This window comes from Phyllobates terribilis, unplaced genomic scaffold (assembly GCF_046119375.1).
Source record: "Phyllobates terribilis strain yellow unplaced genomic scaffold, ASM4611937v1 Scaffold_1__5_contigs__length_1240528914, whole genome shotgun sequence".
NCBI classification, from domain to species: domain Eukaryota; kingdom Metazoa; phylum Chordata; class Amphibia; order Anura; family Dendrobatidae; genus Phyllobates; species Phyllobates terribilis.
This window is the reverse complement of record NW_027362761.1, coordinates 1,202,807,427-1,202,833,698: the sequence shown is the minus strand read 5'-3', so window position 1 is coordinate 1,202,833,698 and position 26,272 is coordinate 1,202,807,427. Positions and strand designations below refer to the sequence as shown.

At 41.8% G+C, this 26,272-nt stretch overlaps 1 protein-coding gene across 1 annotated transcript in view; it reads right to left on the bottom strand.

Moving 5' to 3' along the window:
• Positions 1-1,564: 1,564 nt before the first annotated feature.
• The window catches only part of LOC141220433 (vomeronasal type-2 receptor 26-like), a 73,232-nt gene continuing 48,524 nt past the window's right edge, over positions 1,565-26,272 (bottom strand). Inside the window, exons 5-7 of the mRNA XM_073666375.1 lie at positions 23,036-23,257; positions 18,779-18,902; positions 1,565-2,469 (exon numbers count right to left, since the gene is read on the bottom strand). Coding sequence (XP_073522476.1) covers positions 1,565-2,469; positions 18,779-18,902; positions 23,036-23,257 — 1,251 coding nt within the window. The remainder of the gene's footprint in view (positions 2,470-18,778; positions 18,903-23,035; positions 23,258-26,272) is intronic.

Here is a 26,272-nt window from a genome sequence, read left to right as displayed (position 1 = left end):
TCAATTTGGCGCTTAGCCTCCGCTCTTCTCAATTGCCCTGGTGCAAGTGGGGTAATAAGGTTGGGGTTCATGTCTTATGGTTAGTCTATAAGATGCCCCCTTTATAAACACTGTAGCAAAGGTTTAGAAAAAAAGATACGGCCAAGTATAAAGTATTTTATATTAAATAAAAGTCCACACGGTTTTAATCGTTTATTAAAAAATAAATATCACTGTATACTCACCTAACACCTAATCCGCTGAAGCCAATGTCTCCAGTAAAAAAAACGAAAACAAAAAAACAACTCTATCCCTCACCTGTCCGACGTGATGACATAATCCAGAGTGTCCCGCAAAGATCTGAGTCACTTCAAGAGCAGCCACATCAGCAATCACTGATGTGACTGTTCTAGAGGACAGCACTCTATACACTGTAGACACTCCTGTCAGTGTATAGTGCTGAGCTGAGGAGACAGAAGTGACTGGAGTTCAACCAGCTGATGGTCAACTGAAAAGTTCTGATGACCTCACTTACAGCACCAGTGCTGCATGCCATAAATTAGGTCACCGGAGCTCATCAGCTGATCATCAGCTGAATGAACTTCAGTGACCTCCATCTCAGCAGCTCAGCACTATACACTGCCGGGAATGATGGTGCTCATTTCAGCATACAGCCTGCTAACCGGTGATAGGATCTCGGTAGGACATCAGCATTACAATGGTAGTGGGCTGATGGGAGGGGTTGTCTCCTGCGGTCAATTCTTTGCGTGTTTTTGCCGAATTTTTGACTCATTGACTTGAGTCAGTCAAATACGCAGCAAACATTCACAGCAAATCCACAAATATTTTTATACCTGCGTTTTTGCTGCAGATGACTGACACAATTGAAGTCAATGGGTGAAAAACTCTGCAAAAATGCACAAAGAATTGACATGGTGCAGATTTAAACGTAATGACAATCCTTACAGGAAAATTCCTGATTATGTTCAGGGCACTTCAGGATTGTCATTGCATTAGCTGGCACAATGATTCCCTAGCTTTTATGGCCTATTTCAGAGCGGAAAAAACACCACGAAAACGCACCAGAACGCACATAGCCTAAACTCTTAGAGTCACTGGAGTCTTCTCTCTTCCGTAGTATGTAAGTTCTTATTGTCAGAAGAATCCTCTCCCTATCTCCCTTCTGTATTGTATAGACCCTTATGGTCAGCAGGTTCCTTTTTCTCTTTCCCCTGTAAACTGTAAGCTTTTATGGTCAGTGGGTATCTCTCCTCTCCCCACATGTGTATTTTCCAAGCAATTACAAGCTGTCCAGGAATGAGTTTTATGGAAATTTATTTGAAACAAATCAAATCTTTTGGGAAAGTTTGGAATACTCGGCAAATTGGAATGTCATTATATCCCCTCATCTCTAACAGGAAGGAGAGGAGCATGATTACTCGAGTTTTCTTAATCAAAGAATTAAGTAAAAAATGTGCTAACAATCCAATTTGTAGGTAACAATTTGTATGTGCAGTCTTAACTAAGTTCATTTCTATTCTATTCCATTTTTGTTATCTTTTACTCTGCTAAATTATGGAAGAAATTATATTTTTAATCTTCTCTGCAGTTGGCTTTTTATATTCATCTCAGGTTTCAGGAAAATAATGTAGCATTTTGGAAAAAATATAAAAGTTAACAGTCCTGCACTCGATGCCAATATAGAAAAAACTTCTACTGCCACCATATTTTTTCCTTTGGTGCTCAGATAAGAAGGAACCATTGTAATCCACACACTGCAGAATATGAGCATACTAAATGTGATGTACTTTGCTTCATTAAAACTGTCAGGTAATGTTCTAGCCAAATATGCTACACTAAAACTAACAGCAGCCAAGAAGAATAGATAACCTATATTTGCAAAGAAACCAACTTGTGATCCTTCATTGCACTGAATGATAATCTTTCTTTGAAAGGAATGAATGTCCTTCTCCAGATAGGGGGGTGAAAAGTATAGCCAACTAATGCTTATTATGACCTCAATGGATGAGGCCATCACAACTACTGAGTTGGTCACTTTTATTCCAATTAGCTTTCTCCATGATCTTCCAGGTCTAGATGTTTTAAAAGCCATGTAGACCATTATAGTTTTGGCCAAAATAGAAGACACAGAGATGGAGAAGATAATGCCAAAAACAATTTGTCGTAATTTGCAGGTTTTTTCGACAGGATGTCCAATAAATAAAAATACACACAAAAAGCACAACGAGAGTGAGACAAGTAGGACAAAGCTAAGATGTTTGTTATTTGCTTTCACAATTGGCGTATCTTTATGTGACACAAAAATTCCTAATATTAGAACAGAAAATGACCAAAAAATAATAGAAATGGTCAATAATGTTATAGCGAGGCTGTCAGAATAATCAAGGAATTCTTCAAATTTGGGAAGACATTGATCTCTTGTGCTGCTTGACCATTCTGTAGGCAAACATTGCATGCAGTTTTCACTGTCTGTAAAGACATAAAATAACAGGAATTATTGTTGATTGCCAATGTATTGCCAGGATGTTGCAGTTTAAAAGTTCTAAGAATTAAATAAAATTTTTTATAAAGGAAAATCTGGTGCTTTGGACGTTGTATTCATCCCACCTGAATAAGACAATATTAATAGAGTAAAGGACATACAGTAGTATTTAACACATGTCAAACCTACAATAAAATGGAGTAATATGTCCAAAAAAGCAATATTAAAAAAAATTAAATTTATTATATAACCTCAAAATATTGAACAACATAAACTGATATGGCTTGAATTGGATAGGATATGTAGGGGTCACTCACGTTAAATGCTGAAGTCTATAAAGTCTGTAACATGGCAAGTATTTCAATGCACATTATGCCAATTCACTAACAAGTGAAAATCCAACCATAATATCAGCTAATATTGTGCTAATCCGTGATAGTATCTGCATCTGCAGCCCCGACAAGCATTTTGCACATAATGATAATACCACAATTTTTTACTGTGGTATTACACTTACATTACTCTTTTCGCTCTTCATTTTTCCCTTCCAGTTAATTTTTATTCATGTTTAGTTCATCTCTATTTCCCATCTATATTATGGCTTTCATTGGTGTTTATTTTCCATTCAAACTTTTGTCACGGGTGTGTCAAAGGTGACAGACAGTCGCCCTGCAGTTGGTTGCAGGAGATCTCTACGTTTGGAATTACAGACATCTTCTTAGAGGCTGGCTGTCTCTAGGACCCAGAGGCTACCTCCTTCTGACTAATTAGCTCCCTGGCATGGGTGTATAAATACCTGGTGTGTCTGAGAGGGAGCTGCCTGTTATAGTCATTACTTCTTGTGAGGTCTTAGCAAGAGCAGTACTTTGTCCTCTCTGGAGCCTGAGGCTGTGTGCGCATTTGTTTGGAGTCATCTAAAGCTAAGCAATTCCCACCTGTTTGTCTACCCTTGTTGTCTCTAGAGTTTAGTGGAGATCGACTAGTGCTCATCTCCTTCCTTCTCTAGCCTTAACCTTACGCAGGGAAAGTCAGGGTGAGGTACGCGTGCAGCGATTGGTGAACAGCCAATATAGGGACAGTAGTTGAGACAGGGTGTCACTAGACCAGACTAGGAAGACTCCACTCAAAAAACTGTCATTTTTTTTTTTCTCCGTGTGTTTTTGCATGTAGATCTTTTTTTTTCATTCTCATTTGGTATGGGTTCAGTTGCAGAGCGGCTGCACAGGCTGTCTCTGGAGTTGAATGACCTCTGCGGTGAGGTACAGCAGCAGCATCAGCGTCTACAGGTCGCCAATATGGGGGTCTCTGCCGGACAGGATTTCTGGAGGTAGGGACAAGTTTTTTGTATTCAAGGAGGCCTGCAAATTGTATTTTAAACTTTGTCCCTATTTCTCTGGAAATGAGGAGCAATGGGCTGGAATTGTGATCTCTCTACTGCAGGGCGATCCTGAATCCTGGGCGTTTTCTTTATCGCAGGATTCGGTTTATCTCTAGTCTGTGGAGGGGTTTTTCTGGGCTCTGGCCCTAATTTATGATGATCCTGACCGAGTCGCCTTGGCTGAGTCTAGGCTACGTTGTCTTCAGCGGGAGAACCGGTCAGTGGAGATGTGCAGTTTGGAATTCTGTAGATGGGCGACGGATTCCAAATGGAATGACTCAGCCCTTAAAAGTCAATTTTGTGAGGGGCTTACTGAAAGGTTGAAAGATGCCTTGGCTGTATTTGAAACCCCTCAGTCCTTGGATGCTGCCTTATCTTTTGCCATACGTCTTGATAGACGCCTCCGGGATAGATGGGTGAGACCTCCTTCTCGGAGGCCCTTCTTGTCGGGGTTGTGTACCTTTGCCAGGGGAGTCATCTGGGAGTAAACCAGTACTGGGGAGGGTGGAGGAACCCATGCAGTTGGGGGGTGTCTCTGTATCATACATCTCATCGGAGATTTTCAAGAAAAAAGGAGTATTTTTTTTTTGGGACAAAGGGACATTTTGTTGGACCTGTCATTCAATTCCTAAACAAAAGGAGACTCTATTAACTCTTGGTAGTCTGGAATTGTATAAAGAAGGGGTACATTTTTGGCCAAACTGCAGTTCCTGCTTTGTCCTGACAGCATTGGTGGTGCTAGAGAGCAAAACCGAGAACATTTCTGTGTTTGTTGGCAGTGAAGCTGGAGTCAGCATGGTGGATGCTGAGTTTGTGAAAACTCATGGTCTTGCTTGCTGCACTTTATATAAACCTATTTCAATTTCCTCCATCGACTCAGTGCCACTTGCAGGAAGAATTTACTCAGAATGTACATAATGTAACACTGAGGGTGGGGTCAGTTCATTGTGAAATAATCCCTTGCTATGTTTTGGACAATCTTTCCACACCAATTGTCTTGGGTATCCCTTGGCTTGTTAAAAATAATCAGTTGGTGGATTGGCAAACCGGGGAGATTATTGAATGGGGAGATTACTGCCATGAGAACAAATTAGATATATCCCTTGCTACTGTCTCTATGGAAATATTACCTCTTTTCTGTCTGGTTTTGAGGACTTTTTTTCTGAGAGGGGGTGTCAGGATTTACCTCCTCATCGTGCTTATGACTGTTCTATTAACCTGACCCCCAGAGCTAAACTACTGAAGTCCAGACTGTAAAATCTTTTTGGCCCTGAGAGACCAGACATGAAGGATTTCATTGTGGAAAGTCTGAAGAAGGGACATATCAGACCCTCATCTTCGGGGCGGTCTACGTCCCTGTTTAGATTTCCTGGAATTAAATCAAATTACCATCCGTGATCCATACCTTCTTCCTCTGAATCCTAATTTGTTCAGCCAGGTTGTGGGAGCTAAGGTTTTCTTCAAGTTGGATTTAAGGGGAGTCTACAACCTGGTTAGAATCATAGAAGGGGACAAATGGAAAACAGCTTTCAATACCACGGAAGGACATTTCGAGAGTCTGGTTATGCCTTTTTGTTTGACCAATGCACCTGCGGTATTGCAGCATTTGATAAATAACATTTTCCATCATTTGGTGGGGAGGTTTGTGGTTGTCTATCTGGATGAGATTTTGGTTCACTCACCTGATTTTGAGACTCATGAGGGGCATGTTAAGCAGGTGCTGCAGATATTAAGAGATAACAAACTCTATGCCAAACTACAAAAATATGTTTTCGCTGTTCTGAAGGTGCAGTTTTTGGGGTACTTGCTGTCATCTTTGGGTTTTTGGATGAATCCGGAGAAGATTTGTGTAGTCCTTGAATGGGAACTTCCCGAGAACCTGAAGGCTCTACAACGTTTTTTGGGCTTTACTAATTTTTACTGGAAATTCATCCAAAATTATTCTGTTATAGTGAAACCCCTTACTGACATGACTAAGAAGGGGTCTGATTTGGATGGTCAGATGCTTCCCTCCAGGCTTTTTCTTCCTTAAAGAATAATTTTGGCACTCTATCTTGAATTGGAGGGTGAGGTGTTGAAGGCACAGGGGGATGCCCCTGCCTCCTGCCCTTCATGAAAATTATTTGTACCATCTAATCTGCACCACAAAGTAATTAAGGAACATCATAACTCTGTCCTTGCTGGGCATCCAGGTGGTAAGGCAACCATGGATGTCCTCGCTCGTCGTTTTTGGTGGCAGGGGTTGCATCGGGATGTACTTGGACACATCGCTGTTTGTGGCATTTGTGCGCATTCTAAGGTTTTTCATACCCGTCCGTCTGGTACTCTTCTTCCGCAAGCCATTCCTAGTAGGTCATGGACATACTTTTCCATGGATTTTATACTGACCTACTGGTTTCTACAGGCAAAATGGTGGTTTTGGTGGTAGTAGATAGGTTCAGTAAAACGGTTAATTTTGTCGCATTGCCTGCACTTCCAAATGCCAAGACTCTTGCTCTGGTGTTCATAAATGAGATCATGAAGCTTCACGGGGTTCCCCCTGATGTGGTGTCAGATCAGGGGACCCAGTTTATTTCCAAGATCTGGAAGCCATTCTGTTCTTGACTGGGGGTGCAGATGTCCTTTTCCTCTGCCTTCCACTCTCAGTCAAACGGACAGACCGAGCGTGTCAATCAGAATTTTTGGAAATTCAGAAGGATTGGGCATCCTACCAACCGCTGGCATAATTTACCATTAATAATCATCGTCAAGAATCCCCTGGCAGGTCACCGTTCTTCGGTGCATACGGTTATCACCCACAGTTTGATACCTTTAGTGGGGGAGAAGTTTCAGGAGTTACTGAGCAGGAACAGTTTTCTTCTTCACTCTCCTCTGTATGGCAGGGTGTGCTGAGTAATTTAAAGATCATGGGAGAAAGGTATAAACATATGACTGACAGGAAACTCTTGCCCAGTTCGGACCTGAATGTGAATGACTTTGTGTGGTTGTCTACCAGGAATATAAGTTTTAAAGTTCCTTCTTGGAAGCTGGGACCTATGTTTATTGGTCCCTATAAAATAACCGCCATCATTAACTCAGCAGCATTTTGTCTTGAACTTCCTCAGGCCCTTAAAGTTCACAACGTGCTCCTTAGGTCCTTATATAAAAAATATGTGGAACCTTTTGAGCCCTTGCCTCTACCACCACCCCCAGTAATGGTTGATGGTAATCTGGAGTTCCAGATTTCGAGAATTGTAGATTCTCGTCTCCAACATCGTTCTCTACAATTCTTGGTGCACTGGAAAGGTTATGGTCCAGAGGAGAGGATGTGGGTTTCAGCGTCATAGGTGAAAACTCTCAGATTGGTTCGCTCATTTCACATATCTTTTCCTGATAAACCCGGTCCTGAGTGTTCGGAGGCCACTTGTAGAGGGGGTTACTGTCACGGGTGTGTCAGAGGTGATAGTCGCCCTGCAGTTGGTTCATGCAGATCTCTACGTTTGGAATTAAAAACATCTTCTTAGAGGCTGGCTGTCTCTAGCACCCAGCGGCTACCTCTCTCTGACTAATTAGCTCCCTGGCCTAGGTGTATAAATACCTGTGGTGTCTCTGTGGGAGGTGATGGCGATATTCATTACTACTTGTGATGCTTTAGCAAGAGCAGTACTTTATCCTCTCTGTAGCTTGAGGCCGTGTGGGCATTTGTTTGGAGTCATCTAAAGCTAAGCAATTCCCCCCCTGTTTTTCTACCCTTGTTGTCTATAAAGTTTAGTGGAGATTGATTAGTGCTCATCTCCTTCCTTCCATGGTGTGATGGTAAACATGCATGTGCCTCTTCTTTGGCTCAAACACCTTCACCTGAGGAGAGGTGTATATATAGGACAGACTTCTACTCAGGCATGCAAAGACCCATAATGAAGAATATGTAAAACTTTCATCCAGGCTGCAGGTGCACATTGGAACACATACTATCATGAGTAAGCACAATATTAGTTGATATAATGGTTGGATTTACATTTCTAAATTGATTGCCATAATTTTCTCTGAAATACTTGCCGTGGCACAGACTTTAAAGTTTGTGAGTGACCACTACATATAAATATGGGTATCCATTCACTTTGATTAATGGTCTCAGTAACTTATCTGTATCCTCATATTTTCCCACAATGTGCTTCTTTTGTGCTATTTTATCTTTTGAAAGGCTGGATTTTTTTTGTCCTTTATCTCTTTGTCCTTAATCTTTTTTTCTGGTGCACTACTGGATTTGTGCATCTTCTACTTTCTATGATGAGTGAAGCTGACTTTCATGGCTTTTTTGATTATTTTCGAGTGCTGTCATGCTCCCCATTAAGAGACACTGAAGGATTGGACTGTGACAGTGGAGATTAATAGGTTCACCTACTTTGTGAAATTTGGATTTTATTGCTTCATAAATGTCCTAGTCACCAATTACAAAATGGATTATTAATATATTTTCTGCATCACTGCATGCTCCGTCACATGATGAGAACTTTGCCCTAAGGCGCAGAAAAGTAGCGTCAATTTTTCTGGGGAATATAAGAAACAAGACCGCATTACCGATGAATTTGACCCACATTTGAAAGAGTTGGAAAATCTTCTGACAAAAGAACTCAAATTATGGTGGGATAGTACCACTCTAAACTCATACCTCGAGAAGCATATGATCCCTAGGGGACTGCATATTTAAAAAACATATACCAATCAATTTTCTGATCATTTCACCGACAAGTGGTATAGCATTCTAGATCAGTGTTCCAAACAGCTGATGCAGCTAATTGTTTCTCACGAGCAAGAAAAAATTAAGGTGCATGCTGACATTCAAAGGATAAAATGCTCTATTGCACTCTTTTTGAATAGCACTGATTTTAAAGAATGAGATGATGTCATGAAAACTAAAATGGCAGACTTGGAACAATATATTATGTCTTTTAAAAAAATCTAAATTTGAGTGAGATTTGAAGGATTATACGAATAATGAGGTTCACATTTGGAATAGACACAAGAATGGTCATAAATCAATTCTTAGGCGCCAAAATAATAAGAAACGCACTCAGAAAGATTTTTTTTTTTTTTTTTAAAAGTCAGCTTCACGGATACTGAATCCTCAATTGAGACTACAGATGGGATGACATCAGAAGACCTCTCCGACTCCTTTTTGGATATTCAGACAGCTAGTACTACCAGGAGAAATACGGCATGTAATAAAGGTTTTACTAACATTAGCTTTGATCCACCGTGGATCATTCAAAAAACAGAAGAAGAGGAGAAGAGTTAACATAGTAATATAGTAACATCATTTTTAAGGTTGAAGGAAGACTAAGTCCGTCTAGTTCAATCTATAGCCTAACATGTTGATCCAGTAAAATAAGTGGTAGGAAGCACAAAAACTCCAGTAAAATACAACTCCCGGCAGAAGAATTATTACCGCTGGCTGTAATAAATCTTTCTAGATATTTCATCAGTGAGTCTAAGTGATCTTTATTGTCCAAAGGACTTTCATTTTTACCCACGAATGAATTTAACTTGTATAGAACTAGTCTAGATGTGAACAAGTTCGCTAGAACACTTACACTGTGCTGTCACTTTGACAATGCATCGGAACAAGAAACTGCCGACACATTTAGTACCTCTAGGTCTGTGACTAATCCATCTACACTAATGAGACTTGGGACCTTCTCAGAGACTTGTTCTGTATTTGATCTCAGAGCACTGTAAAGTGAATGTTCTCATGAAATAACTAACTTGAACTTGCCCTTTCGTGTTAAAAACCCGTTTTTTCTACCCGATTCAATCCAGACCAATTGTTCTGGACATTTTCCAATATAAAATAGAAGAGGAGCTTCGAGTATTAAAAAAACACATTAAAAATGCAATAACCAAACTCCAACCTTACAATGCAGGAAAAGATGGCAATAGATCAAATAAAATCCAACTCAGATCTGTTAGTCTGCCAGGCCGACAAAGGCGGTGCTGTAGTACTTACAGGTGCATCTCACAAAATTAGAATATCATCAAAAAGTTAATTTCAGTTCTTCAATACAAAAAGCGAAACTCATATATTATGTAGAGTCATTACAAACAGAGTGATCTATTTCAAGTGTTTATTTCCATTAATGTTGATGATTATGGCTTACAGCCAATGAAAACACAAAAGTCATTATCTCAGTAAATTAAAATAATTAACCAAAAACACCTGAAAAGGCTTCCGAAGCGTTTAAAAAGGTCCCTTAGTCTTTTTCAGTAGACTCCACAATCATGGTGAAGACTGCTGACTTGACAGATGTCCAGAAGGCAGTCAATAACACTCCAAAAGGTCCCAGAGTTCCAATTTTCATTTGGAAATCGAGGTCCCAGAGTCTGGAGGAAGAGTGGAGAGGCCACAATCCAAGCTGCTTGAGGTCTAGTGTGAAGTTTCCATAATCAGTGATGGTTTGGGGAGCCATGTCATCTGCTGGTGTAGGTCCACTGTGCTTTATCAAGATTAAAGCCAATGCAGCCGTCTACCTGGAAATTTTAGTGAACTTCATGCTTTCCTCTGCCGACAACCTATTTGGAGATGGAAATTTCTTTCTCCAGCAGGACTTTGCACCTATCCACACTGCCAAAAGTACCAATACCTGGTTTAAAAACAACAGTATCACTGCGCTTGATTGGCCAGCAAACTCGCCTGACCTTAACCCCATAAAGAATCTATGGGGTATTCTCAAGAGGAAGATGAGAGACATCAGAACCAACAATGCAGATGAGCTGAAGGCTGCTATCAAAGTAACCTGGGCTTCCATAACACCTCAGCAGTGCCACAGGCTGATCGCCTCCATGCTACGCTGCATTGATGCAGTAATTGATGCAAAAGTAGCTCTGACCAAGTACTGAGTGCATTTACTGAACATAAATTTCAGTAGGCCAACATTTATGATTTTAAAACATTTTTCAAGCTGTTGTTATAAAGTATTCTAATTTACTGAGATAATGACCTTTGTGTTTTCATTGGCTGTAAGCCATAATCATGAACATTAACAGAAATAAACACTTGAAATAGATCACTCTGTTTGTAATGACTCTATTTAATATTGGAGTTTCACTTTTTGTATTTAATAACTGAAATAAAATAACTTTTTGGTGATATTCTAATTTAGTTGAGATGCACCTGTATGAACGTGGGTTTATATGAATAACAAAATCTGAATATATTACGAGATATGGATACTTACCAGCAACTTAGTCTGAACCCTGTTGCTAAAATTCAAACAGCTTTAAGGGATTTACTTAATGAAGGTCTGGGTATGGGAATTTTGAATGAGAAATTGAGTGAAAGTCTTATGGTCAATGATCCTATTACACCAATCCTCCATTCACTTCCAAAAGTGCATAAGGAAGTTTTCCCACCCCCTTGAGACCTATCGTTGCAGGAATAGGTGCTCTGGGGGAAAGACTTAGCTCCTGGGTGGACATGCACTTGCAACCGCTGATCAGAAATCTTCCAGGCTATCTGAAGGACACTGAACATCTCATTTCCTCCTTTGATGGCCCAAAATGGCCAGGTACCGCTGTGTGGTTATTGTGTGATGTAGTTGGTCTTTATCCAAGTTTGCTTCATGATAAGGCTCTCTTTGTTTTAAATTAATATTTACAAAAATGCAGCTGTTAATCCCGGGAATTACAGAATTTTTTGATTGTCGGTTTGAATTTTTACTGCATAATAATTATTTCTGTTTCAATGGTACATATTGCATACAGAATCGGGGAGCCCCTATGGGGGCGGGATTTTCACCTTCCATCGCTAATTTATATATGTCAAACTGGGAGGATATTGTCATTTTGGAGGGTCTTTTTCTTGTTCTACCTACATTAAATGGTATGCACGTTTCATTGACAATTTGCTTTTAATATGGGAGGGGGATTTGGAGTCTATTGTGACCTTGGTCAAACACATAAATTCAAATGATATGAACCTACGCTTTATTTATTGTGTAGAAACCACCAGAATTATTTTCCTAGATGTCACCTTGGATAGCAATTTGTGTAATATTGTTACAATTTCACCGTATAGGAAGAGCACGGCCAGAAATTCTATTCTTTTAGCCTCCTCGTGAGATCCAAAATGTGTTATTAAGAATATCTTTAAAGGTGAACTAATCAGGGCTAAGAGGAACAGATCAGGTATTTTTGATTATGTTAGGGAGCAGAACATAGTGAAACAAAGACTTAGAGAACGTGTGTATCCTTCATTGATGTTGGAGCGGTTACAGCTCTGAACAATAAATCTAGGCAAGATATTTAAAAGAAAAAGTTGTGGCAGTCAACAGTGACAACGACTGTGTTAATTTTGTGACTACTTATAGTCCCCAATTCACAGCTGTGAAGCAAATTATCAATAAATGTATTCCCATTTTATTACAAGATCAGAAATTAAATAATGTTGTTATGAGTCCCATTAGATTCACAGTGAGGAGTGCTCCCACATTAGGAGGCCTACTATCACCTAGTCTTTTTTTGGACAGCCATACTCCTGTTAATAAAACTTGGTTAGATGTTGCAGGGTGTTTTAGACTTTGACACAACGTCTGCATTTGTTGTAGCCATATCAATAGGAGTGCTATGTTCATCTTACGCTCGCGCCCGGACTGACTGGCGTGAGCGTGATTAGTGATCCCACTGTACCATGAACCGAGGAGTGCCTGGAGGGGCGTAACTAAGTATAAACCCGATCCGACCAAGGTCGCATGGCGTGAACCAAGGAGGAACTGAGCAGAGGGACCAGGTGCTACTCCAGGTCAGACCTCGGTCACAGTTGTTGACCCACAATGGGGGATGCAGGAACAGGCAGATTAGACTGGCAAACAGGCAGGTGGGTATTGGCAAGTACGGCTGGTATGGAGACAGGTGGGTACTGGCAAATATGGCTGGTATGCAGACAGGTGGGCACTGTCAAGCACGGCTGGTATGCAGACAGGTAGGCACTGGCAAGGGTGGCTGGTATGCAGACAGGTGGGCACTGGCAAACAGGGCTGGAGTGCAGACAGGGAGGTACTAGCAGGTTGGAGCGCAAGCTGGATAGGGTCCAGTACAGACTGGGAGACTGGTACAGAGCCGCAGATGCGGTAGACAAGCAGAGCAGAGAGGAACTGCTGGAGCAATGAGCAAGCAGAGCGGAGTGAAAACCACAGATGTGGTGGGCAAGGCAGAGCAGAGTGGATCCGCCGGAGTGGTGGACAAGGCAGAGCATAGAGGAACCGCCGGAGCGGTGGACAAGGCAGAGCAGAGCGAAACTGCAGGTGCGGTGGACAAGGCAGAGCAGAGCAAAACCGCAGGTGCGGTGGACAAGGCAGAGCAGAGCGGAACCGCTGGAGCGGTGGGCAAGGCAGAGCAGAAAGAAGCTGCTGGAATGGTGGGCAAGGCAGAGCAGAGAGAAGCCGCCGGAGCGGTGGGCAAGTCAAAGCAGAGAGAAGCCGCCAGAGGAGTGGTGGGCAAGTCAGAGCAGAGGGAAGCCGCCATAGCGGTGGGCATGTAAGAGCAGTTAGAAGCCGCCGGAGCGGTGGGTAAGGCAGAGCAGAGGGAAGCCGCCAGAGCGGTGGGCACGTCAGAGCAGAGAGAAACCGCTGGGGCGGTGAGCAAGCAGAGCCGAACAGGGCTAAAGGTGCAGGCAGAGAGGACAGGTCTCTGTTCACATGGAACAGACTGGAAAATACAGGAAGATGGCTAGAGCACAGGAGGAAGATACGGAGGAAGGGAAAGGGGACAAGCAGAACCAGATAAGCACAAGGTACTTACTGTGAAGTAGTGAGTGGACACAAAACTCACAAACGGAAGTACAAGGACAACAAGTTGGAGTTAGGTGCAGGATCAGATACAACAGGAAAAGGGAAGGTACGGACATAAAGGCAAACAGGTAGCAGGCTAGGATACAGTTCAGACAGGAACTGCTACTGCAATGAGATACAAGAACGAGCCTGGGTATACAGCCCCCAGAGTGGCGGAAACAGACTAGAAGTCACAGGTAACAGGCCTGGTTATACAGCCTCCAGAGTGGCGGAAACAGACTAGAAGTCAGAGATAACAGGTCTGGGTATGCAACCCCTAGAGTGTTGGAAACAGACAAGATACAGTACAGGACCTGGCAATTCAGTTGCAAAGACAAACTGAGTGAAGGTGTTGTTCAGTCACCTCCTTCTGGGTGGAGGGGGTTTAAATATCCAGTGACTCACAGCAATAGGCTGGGGACACATCAGGAGTGCGCCCACAGCAGCTATAAGAATCAGAAAGTAACCGGGCCACCGCCTTAAGAAATCAGACAAGAGAGATGCACACAGCATGAACTGGAGCAAGGTTTGCAGGCTGGACTGACAGGTAAGATTGCGTTCTTGCATAGTGGGAGGTGGTGCACTATACAAGCACACCGCCAGAGATGTTACAGTACCCCCCATTTATGCCCCCTCTTCTTCAAGCCTGCAAGGGTCTTCTGCGGAGAATTTGGAGGCCAATCCTTCTCTTCAAGAGGATTACCTCTTCTGTCCATTAGAGGAAACGAAACTGATCTCATCATCTTTGTGACTAGGATGCTTCCTCCTATCAAGCCATCCTCAGCAACAGATGACGTGGGTGCAGTACCAGGAACAGCACACAGGAAATTCTCTCTCCATTTGTTATCAGGTAGCACCCTGGTGGATTCAGGAGACAACTCGAGGTCCTCCACCTTGTTGGAGGGGTGCAGAGACTCGGGGGTAACCACCGCCTTGACATACACTTTGCCAAGCTTACTGGATGAAGTGGGCGGCGTACCAGGTACCGGGTGTAGGAAAGTCTCTCTCCGTATATCAGGTAGCACCTCGGAGGATTCAGGAGACAACTGGAGGTCCTCCGCCTGGTTGAAGGGGTGCAGAGACTCGGGGGTAATCACTGCTTCAAAGTACACTTTGCCAAGCTTACTGGATGAAGTGGGCAAAGTACCAGGTACAGGGTGTAGGAAAGTCTCTCTCCATTTGTTATCAGGTAGCACCCTGGAGGATTCTGGAGACAACTGGAGGTCGCCCGCCTTGTTGGAGGGGTGCAGAGACTCGGGGGTAATCACTGCTTCGAAGTACACTTTGCCAAGCTTACTGGATGAAGTGGGCAAAGTACCAGGTACAGGGTGTAAGAAAGTCTCTCTCCCTTTGTTATCAGGTGGCACCCCGGAGGATTCAGGAGACAACTGGAGGTCCTCCACCTGGTTGGAGGGGTGCAGAGACTCGGAGGTAAACACCGCCTTGATGGACGTAGGACCAGATTTATTAGAGACGAAGGGTCCTTGCTTTAGGACCATCTTCAGACTGGTTTCAGAGATTACATGTCTGTAAGGCGGGACGGTGCCTGAAGCCAGATTATTGGTACAATCGTCGAGACTGTGTGGGGACATCGCCTCCGCTTCTCTTCCATCGGAGACTTCAGCATACAGCGAGTCAGCGACTAGCAGATCTGGTGAAGAAGAAGAAGAAACTGCTGACTGTCCTGAAGATGTAGGGACTGGACACCCCTTGTACCTTAGCAGTCCCCCAGGATACACCATGCAGGATCTCCAGACCTGAGCGGGCACTAGATCTCTCAGCTCTGGATGACCTGTCAGTAAGCCAATCAGCACCTGGAATGTGAACTTCTTCATGTGTAATGCTCCAATCTGGAGATTAATTTGTACAGACATATTTTGACTGTATCTGAGTAGGTCGCACGGCGGCTTAGTTGACTCCGTGAACCAAGGAGGAACCGACCAGAGGGACCAGGTGCTACTCCAGGTCAGACCCCGGTCACAGTTGTTGACCGACTCCGGGGAATGCAGGAACAGGCAGGTTAGACTGGCATACAGGCAGGTGGGTATTGGTAAGTATGGCTTGTATGAAGACAGGTGGGTACTGGCAAGTACGGCTGGTATGCAGACAGGTGGGCACTGGCAAGCATGGCTGGTATGCAGACAGGTGGGCACTGGCAAGCACGGCTGGTATGCAGACAGGTGGGCACTGGCAAGCATGGCTGGGGTGCAGACAGGGAGATACTGGCAAGCACGGCTGGAGTGCAGACAGGGAGGTACTAGCAGTTTGGAGCACAGGCTGGATAGGGTCCAGTACAGACTGGGAGACAGGTACAGAGTGGTAGACAAGCAGAGTAAAGCGAAACCGCCGGAGCAGAGGACAAGGCAGAGCAGAGAGGAACTGCTGGTGCTGTGAGAAAGGCAGAGCGGAGCGAAAACCGCAGATGCGGTCGGCAAGGCAGAGCAGAGCGGAACCGCCAGAGCGGTGGACAAGGCAGAGCAGAGAGGAACCGCCGGAGCGGTAAACAAGGCATCCAGCTTGCCATGCCACAGACATTGAGAAGCGCAGGCATGCTTGCGCTCCTCAGTGTCTGGCTGTGACGGCATCCAGATGAGCCAAGTTCATGTCCAATGAACTTAGCTCACCTCATGCACGTCACTGATAGAGTGGGAGAATTCTCGGCTCATCTGGATGCCGTCACAGCCAGACACTGAGTAGCGCAAGCATGCCTGCGCTTCTCTGTGTCTGCGGCATGGCAAGCTGGATGGCAGCTTTTGGCTGCGATCCAGCCTGTCATGTCAATGTAGCAGAGCTGGAGCCATCCTGGGAACCATAGAAAGGTAAGGATGAGGTTGGTTTATTATTTTATTTTTATTGCAGGAGATCGTTGGCTTCAGCTGGAATGGATGTTATAGTAAGTATGGTTTAATTTAGAACATTAAAGAATTGGGTGTTTATTTCAATTATAGGACTTTATTTTGGGTGTTTATGTTTTATTTTAACTTTGACTATGGGGTTAGTAATGGGGGTGTCTTATAGACGCCTCTCCGTTACCAACCTGGGCTTGATGTCAGCTGGCATTATAAGCTGACATCAACCCCAGCCATATTACCCCTCTGCCACCGCTACAGGGTAGTGGGAAGAGCAAGGTTAAGTGCCAGAATTGGCGCATACTATGGATGCGCCATTTCTGGGGCGGCTGACGGCCGGTTTTTCTAGCCTGGGAGGGGGCCAATATTCATGGCACCCTTCCTGGGCTATTAATATCAGCCCCCAGCTGTCTGCCTAGCCTTTGCTAGCTATTAAAATAGGGGGGACCCCACGTCATTTTTTGGGGGGGTCCCCCATTTTAATAACTTGTAAAGGCTAGGTATTCAGCTGGGGGCTGATATTAGTAACCTGGGAAGATCCGTGGGTATTACCCCCTTCCCAGGCTTTAAACATCTTTCCCAGCCGTCTGCTTAACCTCCGCTAGAGACTAAAATTACGGGGAACCCTACACCAATTCTTTTTTAATAAATACTTTATTTTAACACTAAATGACAAGTACTGTAACCAACACTGTCACTCTATTTATTATATATGTGACTGATATGTTTCTATCTATCTAATCTATGTGTGATGCTCTATTCTTTCTGTTCTAAATTGTCGGGTACCTATGTATGCCGCTGAAGAATTGCCGGACGGCTTTTTTAAAGAGACAGGTGCATGAAAACACTATTATTTTTTTTTAATAAATCCTTTATTTTAACACTAAATAACAAGTACAGTAACCAACAATGTCACTGTACTTATTATATATGTGACTGACATGTTTCTATCTATCTAATCTATGTGTGATGCTCTATTCTTTCTGTTCTAAATTGTCGATACTGGTGTATGCCGCTGATGAATTGCCGGCTTTTCATGTTTCACTGTGAGCACTGTTCCCATCGATTTGGGCAATCACTGTAATGACACAACCACCATGGCTGTGACATTACAGTGAGTGGCAGACAATCCCTGCATGATTGGTGCTCTAAATAGTGCCAAACATGCAGGACGGGGACCCGAGCTCCCGTCCGAGCATCTCGAAAGTACTCGGCGAGCTCCGAGCATCTCGAGTACTGAGATGCTCTGTCTAGTACCGAGCAGTGGCGAGCATGCTCGCTCATCACTAGTCCTCACCATTGATCCAATTCTAATTTTATCATTATATGATGTTGTCCAATATTTTTTGAAGTTATATAATAATATTTGATTTTTTTTTAATACTGCTTTTAAGGAGAGTTTATTACTCAGTGTAGTTGTAGGTTTGATATAGCATTTGGAGTTTCCCACGTCTATATATTATTGGGGATATGACTTCTTATTTTTCCATTTTGTACTGTATGTGTGTGTTATCTAATTATAGCAATTTAATTTACATATAGTAGTCTTGTGGCATCTATATTTTATTAATCATAGTTTATAACAAGTGCTTTTGTGCAAACAAAGGGTGACATAATACTAAATTATGATGAATTAGCACATATAACAATATTCCGTACTCATAATTAGGGATGAGCAGACCCATGGATGTTTGGATTCGTTGGATTTCAGCAAACTTTAGTCCAAAGTTTGGTTCGGGTACCCTTACTACGTCCATTTTACAGCACCAAAGTTAGGGTAATGGTGCTGTAAAATGGACATAGTAAGGGCTAGGGGGCTGCAAATGGTGCTTTGGTGCTGTAAAATGTATGCAGTAAGGGCTAGCAGACTGTAAAGTTCTCTTTATAATCAGCATAAGAACTCCGAACACTAAAATGGACTTCCGGGAGAAGTCCATAATCGGAGTTCAACACCAGACACTGGGTGTCCTGTAAGAACCCCGAACTTTACAGTTCGGATTTGCTCATCTCTACTCATAATGAAAGGTCACCTCCTGATTTGCCCCAACCAAAATAAGACCTTCAGATGCACTGTATGTGCTGCTGATTAAACTACAAGAAGGAAGATGTACACAGATACATTCAGATGTAAAAATTATATTAAAATTAGTTAGTGTAAAATAATCATTTAGCATATAGGTAATTTAAATTACAAAAACACAAAGCACATCATAAATTATTAAAAAATGATTGGTTACATTTTTTGATCAAAAATGTATTTTATAATTACCAGTTATATTGGATATTTCTCCTTCTGAGCACATTATGCAGTCATAACAACAGATTGGCTTCAAATTATTCTTGATCTTTCTGCTACCAGGTGGACAATTTTCTGAACATTGAGATCTCGGTACCTATGAAGAGAATTAAATTATGAAAAAACATTGAAGAAAGAAGTGTATTCTTTATTTGACAAATAGTTTTGATTAGGGATGAGTGAATCTGAACAATAAAGTTTGGGGTTGGTTCCAAACACCTAGTGTCAGTGCACTGACTTTGAACACGGACTTCTCCAGGAAGTCTGCGTTACTGTTTGGATTCGGCAGCCCAAACACCAGGTGTTTCCAATGCTGTCATCTGTGTGACAACACGAGAAATACTGGCTCTGATAAGTGGTAAGTTCATTACCACAAGAGGGAGCCGGCAGGCGTGGAAAGCTGTCAAATCATTTAAGTGACCGCTATCCAAATCATCCAGGTCATCGTGGGATCGGGCGGTATCAAACACCTAATGTCACTGCACGGACTCCGAACACAGACTTCTCCAGGAAGTCCACGTTACAGTTTGGATTCGGCAGCCAAAACATTTGGTTTTTCCAATGCTGTCATCTGACTGACAGCGCAAGAAATACTGGCTCTGATAAGTGGTAAGTTCATAACCACAAGTGGGAGCCGGCTGGCATGGAAAGCTGCCAAATCATTTAAGTGATCGCTATCCAAAATCATCCAGATCATCGTGGGACAGATATGGATAATCTTATTGTCAGAGAGGTGAGGAATATGGTGGTTTATAATTTGTTGGTCATTTACAGAGGACATTGGCTTCAGTAGTTTATCTTCTTGTCGGACAGGTGAGTGTAAGTTTGTTTATTCATTTTTATTTTGTGATTAAATGAGTAAAAGAGGGTGGGGAGTTTTATTTCTTATAAAAGTGTCAATGTCTTTCTTTTAGTTAAAGGACTTTATTCTTGCTGTGTCTTTATTATAATCTGACTATGGAGTTAGCAATGGGGTCTTACAGACGCCTCTCCATTACTAACATGTGGGCTTGACATTACAAAGCTGACATCAACCCCACAATTATTACCCCATTTGCCACTGCACCAGGGCAAGTGGGAAGAGCAACGTTAAGCTCTAAAATTGGCACATCTAATGGATACACCATTTCTGGGGTGGCTGAGAGCTGATGTTTTTAGTATTAGAGGAGGGGCAATATTCATGGACTTTCCAAGGCTAATAATATCAGTCCACAGCTGTCTGTTTAGCCTTTGCTGGTTACTGATATATATAGGTCTGCCCTATAATAACCAGTAAAGGCTAAGCAAACAGCTGTGAGCTTATATTAATAGCCTTTGAACCTTTATGGCTATTGTCTCCTTCCCAGATTATTTACAGTGGGTACGGAAAGTATTCAGACCTCATTAAATTTTTCACTCATTGTTTCATTGCAGCCATTTGGTTAATTCTAAAACGTTAATTTTTTTCTATTTAAAGTACATTCTGCACTCCATCTTGACTGAAAAAAAGTAGAAATGTAAAAATTTTTGCAATTGTATTAAAAAAAAAACTGAAATATCACATTGTTATAAGTATTCAGACCCTTTGCTCAGATGCTCATATTTAACTCGCATGCTGTCCATTTCCATGTGATCCTCCATCTGACAGTTCTACTTCTTCATTGGAGTCCAGCTGTGTTTAATTAAACTGATAGGACTTGATTTGGAAAGGCACACTCCTGTCTATATAAGACCTCACAGCTCTCAGTGCATGTCAGACCAAATGGACCACATGAGAATCATGACCTCAAAGGAATTGCCCAAGGAGCTCAGAGACAGAATTGTGGCAAGGCACAGATCTGGCCAAGGTTACAAAATAATTTCTGCATTACTGAAGGTTTCTAAGAACACAGTGGCCTCCATAATCCTTAAATAGAAGAAGTTTGGGATCACCAGAAGTCTTCCTAGACCTGGCCGTTCTGCCAAACTGAGCAATCGTGGGAAAAGAGCCTTGGTGAGAGAGGTAAAGAAGAACCCCAAGATCACTGTGGCTGAGCACCAGAGATGCAGTAGGGAAATGGGAGAAAGGTCCACAAAGTCAACTATCACTGCAGCCCTCCACCAGTCAGGCCTTTATGGCAGAGTGGCCCGACAGAAGCCTCTCCTCAGTGCAAGACATATGAAAGCCCACATAGAGTTTGCTCAAAAACACATGAAGGACTCCCAGACTATGAGAAATAAGAATCTCTGGTCTGATGAGACGAAGATAGAACTTTTTGGTGATAATTCTAAGGGGTATGTGTGGAGAAAACCAGGAATTGCTCATCACCTGCCCAATACAATCCAAACATTGAAACATGGTGGTGGCAGCATCATGCTATCGGGGTGTTTTTCAGCTGCAGGGACAGGACGGCTGGTTGCAATTGAAAGAAACATGAATGCTGCCAAGTACAGAGATATCCTGGATGAAAACCTCTTCCAGAGTGCTCTGGACCTCAGACTTGGCCGAAGGTTCACCTTCCAATAAGACAATGACCCTAAGCACACAGCTAAAATAGCAAAGGAGTGGCTTCAGAACATCTCTGTGACCATTCATGACTTGCCCAGACAGAGCCCTGACCTAAACCCAATTGAGCATCTCTGGAGAGACCTGAAAATGGCTGTCCACCAAAGTTCACCATCCAACCTGACATAACTGGAGAGGATCTGCAAGGAAGAATGGCAGAGGATCCCCAAATCCAGGTGTGAAAAAATTGTTGCATTATTCCCAAGAGGACTCATGGCTGAACTAGCTCAAAAGGGTGCTTCTAATCAATACTGAGAAAAGGGTCTGAATACTTATGACTATGTGATATTTCAGTTTTTCTTTTTTAATAAATTTGCAAAAAATTCTACATTCCTGTTTTTTTTTAGTCCAGATGTGGCGCAGAGTGTACTTTAATGAGAAAAAAAATGAACTTTTTAGAATTTACCAAATGGCTGCAATGAAAGAAAGAGTGAATACTTTCCGTACTCACTGTATATCATCCCCAGCCATCGGCTTTCCATATACTGATTGTGAAATTTATGTGGGACCCCACAAGGTTTTTTCAATACATTTTTTATTACATTTTATAACAAGAACAGCAAGGTCATCTGAGTTCATAGCAGCTGTTTCTCTTGCTTTGCAAGTGCCAATGCTGGACTCGTGAATGACCATGAGAACTGTGACATTCAACAGTCCGGCACTGGAGCTACAGTGAGACCCGGTGGCTTGAACCTCAGATTACCAGATTTCAGAACCATTAGGTCTCCAAAAAGCTGTGAGGACCAGAAACCTCATCGGAAACGTTGAAGGACATTTTAAGGTTACTGGAGTTTTCAGCTGCTGGAACACCTGGAGACTGTGTACTAAGATTAACTTGGGCATGTATTTTATTTTACTGGACTGAACCGTATGGAAGAAGCTAGCCTCATTCTCTGTGAGGGCACTGTTAAAATTTTTATGTTATTCATTTACTTCCTATTTTACCATAATTGCTATGGTGACAAAAAACCTTTAAGTCATTTCACTATTCACATTTGTTTGCAGGGCAATTGTCCTGCTCTTAACCCTATTTAGCTTCTTTTTGCAGCCCCCATGCCATGACGGTGACCATTTTACAGCCATTTTAAAGCACTGAAGTTCGGGCCCCCACTGACTTGTATTGGGTTCAGGTCCAAACCTTTAACTGTATGTTCATCCAGTAGGGTGAACTCAAACAACCACTGGTTCACTCATCTTTACTTATAATATTCTGAGTTCACAATCAATATATCACATCACTGTATCACAAAGATATCAACTACATCAAGTACTATATCTCTAGATCATTATATCACTAGATCACAATGAATATCACATCCCAAGATCACTTAACTTGGTTAAAATTATATAACAGAAATACATACAAAAAAATAATTCATTATTTTAATGTAAGGAGATGATCCTTGTCCGCTCCATTAAACGCTAGATTTTTACTCACTGGACAACCTCTGTTGCATAAATTTTCCACCCAAAATGTGCCAGTGGAGAAGGATGCAGCTAATCAGTGGCTGCTAATTGCCTGCAGACGTCACATGACATTGTGTGACTTGACAGCCGGTAGATACAATTTTAAGATTAGAGGAGCCGCTCCCATCCAGAAGATAAGTATGCAGTGTTTTAATCTTGTGTTGCAGAGTTGAGGTTTTTAGGGGGAAATTTATCCCAAATTCTATAACAAAATTATTTTCCATTCCTCCATTTCTCACCTTTTCAATTTTCCAGGACATTAATGATGTATCAATGCTAAGTTGCTGGTCTGGTGATTCCCAGGGTGTGAAAGAACCCACGTAGTTAATTTTGACTATGTCTTCACTGGTCTTTATCCAGTTGTATATCATATATATTGTATTCAATTCCCCCTTATCATCATAGTATAATCTCTTCTTGGATCCATCATAAAGCTGAATAATTCTCAAGTATTGCTTTAGCTTTAAACAAAACATTACCTTTATGTTATTAAATTTAATAACTTTTAAAGGGGTTTACATTTTTTTTCTTCTTTTAGCATCAACTTCTTGGCTCGGTCGCTAACATTTTGCATTCTTACAAAATGATAAAGAGAAATATGGACACAATGGGAATATATTTATCATTCTTGGTGCACCTTGATGTTGGTGGGAAATGAGCCAGTTTATTAGTGTAGCTTAAAAATGTTACAACATGCCCGAAATTTAATGACAGTTCTAGGTGGTTTGAAGTTAGACAAGAGCATCTAGAAATGGGTCAAATGTATCATCCTGCAACTACAATTGTGATAAATTTGGCAAACTTCTTATTTTAAGTCTGTAGTGACTAATGTACAAGTAAAGTAAATATGACCAATATTTTTTTCATAGTTGTGTCTTATATCTATAGATTTTTTTACATTATAATTAATCTCTTCACGACATATGATGTACATTTACATCATAAGTCATGTCACTGCCTTTGATGTGGGCACAAAATCTGAGCCCATGTCATTCCTGGCAGATGGAAACAGCTGTTAGCATGTTAAATGCCACTGTCAATCGACTGAAAGTGTTAACAGTTCAATGCTAGTACTTTTACTGCAGCTTTGGGTTTAGATATTATGATGGTATTCGTGCCTTATTACAAAACATCATAGTACATGGCAGGTGATGGTCTAGTCTAGATTTTGCTTCATGGGCCAGTATTTGCTCCCTTACAACTGAAACTTGAAATATTGTAAACCTGTGTTGAATTTCATTGTGCAAAGTATCTTTTCAACATCACTGACTAGACACTAAGCACATTCAAGTAGCTTAAAGAACCAATGCACTTCAAAATTCCTACTAGACATCCATTTTACTAGTTATCTTTCTACCATATTTTGTTTCTTTTTCACAATATATCTGCTCTCATGAATAACTTATTTTTCTTCCTTGTGCAAAATACAGTATAACATCAAACTTAAAATAGTCATTTCAATAATATAATATATTATATGACATATGTGTGACACATGACATCATAAACAAACATAACATAGTTTCAAGATTGTTAAGATTGAAAAAGATATACAGTACAGACCAAAAGTTTGGAATTATATACTTAACAAAAAAGTGTGAAACAACTGAAAATATGTCTTATATTCTAGGTTCTTCAAAGTAGCCACCTTTTGCTTTAAAGACTGCTTTGCACACTCTTGGTATTCTCTTGATGAGCTTCAAGAGGTAGTCACTGGAAATGGTTTTCACTTCACAGGTGTGCCCTGTTAGGTTTAATAAGTGGGATTTCTTGCCTTATAAATGGGGTTGGGACCATCAGTTGTGTTGTGCAGAAGTCAGGTGGATACACAGCTGATAGTCCTACTGAAGAGACTGTTAGAATTTGTATTATGGCAAGAAAAAAGTAGATAAGTAAAGAAAAACGAGTGGCCAACATTACTTTAAGAAATGAAGGTTAGTCAGTCCTAAAAATTGGGAAAACTTTGAAAGTGTCCCCAAGTGCAGTTGCAAAAACCATCAAGCGCTACAAAGAAACTGGCTCACATGAGGACCGCCCCAGGAAAGGAAGACCAAGAGTCACCTCTGCTTCTGAGGATAAGTTTATCCGAGTCACCAGCCTCAGAAATCGCAGGTTAACAGCAGCTCAGATTAGAGACCAGGTCAATGCCACAGAGAGTTCTAGCAGCAGACACATCTCTACAACAACTGTTAAGAGGAGACTTTGTGCAGCAGGCCTTCATGGTAAAATAGCTGCTAGGAAACCACTGCTAAGGACAAGCAACAAGCAGAGGAGACTTGTTTGGGCTAAAGAACACAAGGAATGGACCTTAGACCAGTGGAAATCTGTGCTTTGGTCTGATGAGTCCAAATTTGAGATCTTTGGTTCCAACCACCGTGTCTTTGTGAGATGCAGAAAAGGTGAACGGATGGACTCTACATGCCTGGTTCCCAACGTGAAGCATGGGGGAGGAGCTGTGATGGTGTGGGGGTGCTTTGCTGGTGACACTGTTGGGGATTTATTCAAAATTGAAGGCATACTGAACCAGCATGGCACCACAGCATCTTGCAGCGGCATGCTATTCCATCTGGTTTGCGTTTAGTTGGACCATCATTTATTTTTCAACAGGACAATGACCCCAAACACACCTTCAGGCTGTGTAAGGGCTATTTGATCAAGTAGGAGAGTGATGGGGGGCTACGCCAGATGACCTGGCCTCCACAGTCACCAGACCTGAACCCAATCGAGATGGTTTGGGGTGAGCTGCACCGCAGAGTGAAGGCAAAAGGGCCAACAAGTGCTAAGCATCTCTGGGAACTCCTTCAAGATTGTTGGTAGACCATTTCCTGTGACTACCTCTTGAAGCTCATCAAGAGAATGCCAAGAGTGTGCAAAGCAGTCATCAAAGCAAAAGGTGGCTACTTTGTAGAACCTAGAATATAAGACATATTTTCAGTTGTTTCACACTTTTTTGTTAAGTATATAATTCCACATGTGTTAATTCATAGTTTTGATGCCTTCAGTGTGAATGTACAATTTTCATAGTCATGAAAATACAGAAAAATCTTTAAATTAGAAGGTGTGTCCAAACTTTTGGTCTGTACTGTAGGTCCATTAAGTTCAACTTACAATGACATGTAAAAGTTTGGGCACCTCTGGTCAAATTAACTGTTATTGTGAACAGTTAAGCATTTTGAAGATACAATTATTTCTAATAGGGCTAAAGTTAAAGATCAAACATTTAAATTGTATTTTAAGCAAAAAAATATATATATAAATTTTCATCTTTTACATTTTAAAAAGTACAAAAAGACAAATGAGCCGATACAAAAGTTTGGGCACACTGAATAGTTAGTACCTAGTCGCACCATCTTTTGAAAGTATCACAGCTTGTAAACACTGTTTGTACCCAGACAAGAGTCTTTCAGTTCTTATTTGAGAGATTTTCATCCATTCTTCCTTGAAATATTCTTCCAGTTCAGTGAGATTCCTGGGTC